The sequence below is a fragment of the Penaeus monodon genome, chromosome 21, assembly GCF_015228065.2.
Source record: "Penaeus monodon isolate SGIC_2016 chromosome 21, NSTDA_Pmon_1, whole genome shotgun sequence".
Taxonomy (NCBI): Eukaryota; Metazoa; Arthropoda; class Malacostraca; order Decapoda; family Penaeidae; genus Penaeus; species Penaeus monodon.
Genome location: NC_051406.1, coordinates 38,730,513 through 38,732,132, shown reverse-complemented (window position 1 = coordinate 38,732,132; position 1,620 = coordinate 38,730,513). Strand labels below are relative to the sequence as shown.

Below are 1,620 nucleotides of genomic sequence, written 5' to 3'. Positions count from 1 at the left end.
GGCCTCGGTAAAACATCAAATACCCTATTTTAGGAAAACGTTTTGACGCTCGTGTAAGCACCTGCTCATACATCGTCCTGCGAGTGAACAAACGACCGCCAAGAGAGAGATTTGAGCGTGTGTTTTCTTTAGAAGTTGCTTTATTATCGTGTTGTCTCCCCACCGGCGAAAGTTTATGCGGCCGATCAGCTGATCCCCGGGAACGAGGGCCGATATCACCCACACCTTTCATCGTACCCCGTTAATTTCAATCCTAATAACAGCCGCGCCATCTCACCTGCGTACTGCAACTGTTTCAACGCACTGAGCCGGCACAAGGCCCCGACAGCACGAACGCTTGCCATCTTCTCTCGTCAACCCTTCTCTGTCGACGGCCACTTGCCGACTGCCGGGGGAAGGAGGGGCTCGAGTAATCCTCTGGTAAGTTTGTTTCATTTTGGTCAGATTGTGGTGGTTGGGGCGGTTTAGGGTTTCTCGTATATTGAGGGGGTGGTGGTGTTGGTTAGAATTTTATTTGTGTGTTTGGTGTGTGGTATGGTGGCGGGTGGGGAGGTGAGGTTTATGAGGATTTTTTTTTTTCTCTCTTTTGGATGAAAGTTGACGGCTCTTATGGTGTATTGAGAGAAAATGGGTATTTTGAGAGGTAGACTTATCTATTATTTTTTCGTCTGCCTCGCCTTCAGAATATATCATTTTAATATCAGTTGATAGAAACATTACAGGGAAAAACATATAACATTGTGAAATGTTTGTGATAATATAATAATATAATGTGATTTTTTCGTTTGTCTCGCCTTCAGAATATATAATTTCAATATCAGCTGATAGAAACATTACAGGGAAAAACATATAATACTATGAACATATAGAAAAATCTTCTAATATTATCATTATTTTACAAAACCATATTTCGAAACCTAGGGCACGGCCAAATGAGTATGATAGCCATGATATACACAGGCGGCATATACGTACACCCACACGGGAGAGAAAGCAGAAAATCACACATATCTGAATTACTAGATGAAGACCAATACCATGCAACAACAAATAACTAGCCAATACACTTCTTTCAAGCTTCCCCAGTATACAGCATTGGACAAAACACGGCAAAAAATATAAATAATAAAATAATAATAAATGATAATAATAATAATAGACAAATCAATCAATCAACTGATAATAAATTAATAAAAAAAATCGGCACCACATACATATTATTCTACTGAGCAACTAAGGACTCAAAGCGTGACGTATTATAAAACCCCTGTACATATACTACACGCACTTCAAACACACCTGTAGAAAGAATTGGCGGCTTGGCCATTACCGGGAAAAAACAACAACAATTTTCATTCACATCTTTTGGGAGTCGAACCAACGCACTTTAGACTCGACACACTTTACCTTCAACCAAGCAGACCATACTTAACAGGCTACAGCTCCTGGGAGATGGAAAATCAACTTAAACAGTGAAGCATAGGAACACGAGCCACAACACAGCCAAAATGAGAAAATTCTCCTCCGAAAGCAAATAACTTTATGGTAAAAAGCGGAGAATTATACGAATCAAAATGACGAGGGAGGAAATTTAATTAAAATCATTTTAAAAACAACTGT

The 1,620-nt window shown here is 39.7% G+C and overlaps 1 protein-coding gene across 1 annotated transcript in view; it reads right to left on the bottom strand.

The window, feature by feature from the left end:
* LOC119586483 (trifunctional enzyme subunit alpha, mitochondrial-like) overlaps positions 1-428 on the bottom strand; it is an 8,742-nt gene extending 8,314 nt beyond the window's left edge. The window contains exon 1 of the mRNA XM_037935221.1: positions 278-428. Coding sequence (XP_037791149.1) covers positions 278-344 — 67 coding nt within the window. The 5' untranslated portion in view covers positions 345-428. The remainder of the gene's footprint in view (positions 1-277) is intronic.
* Positions 429-1,620: the final 1,192 nt, after the last annotated feature.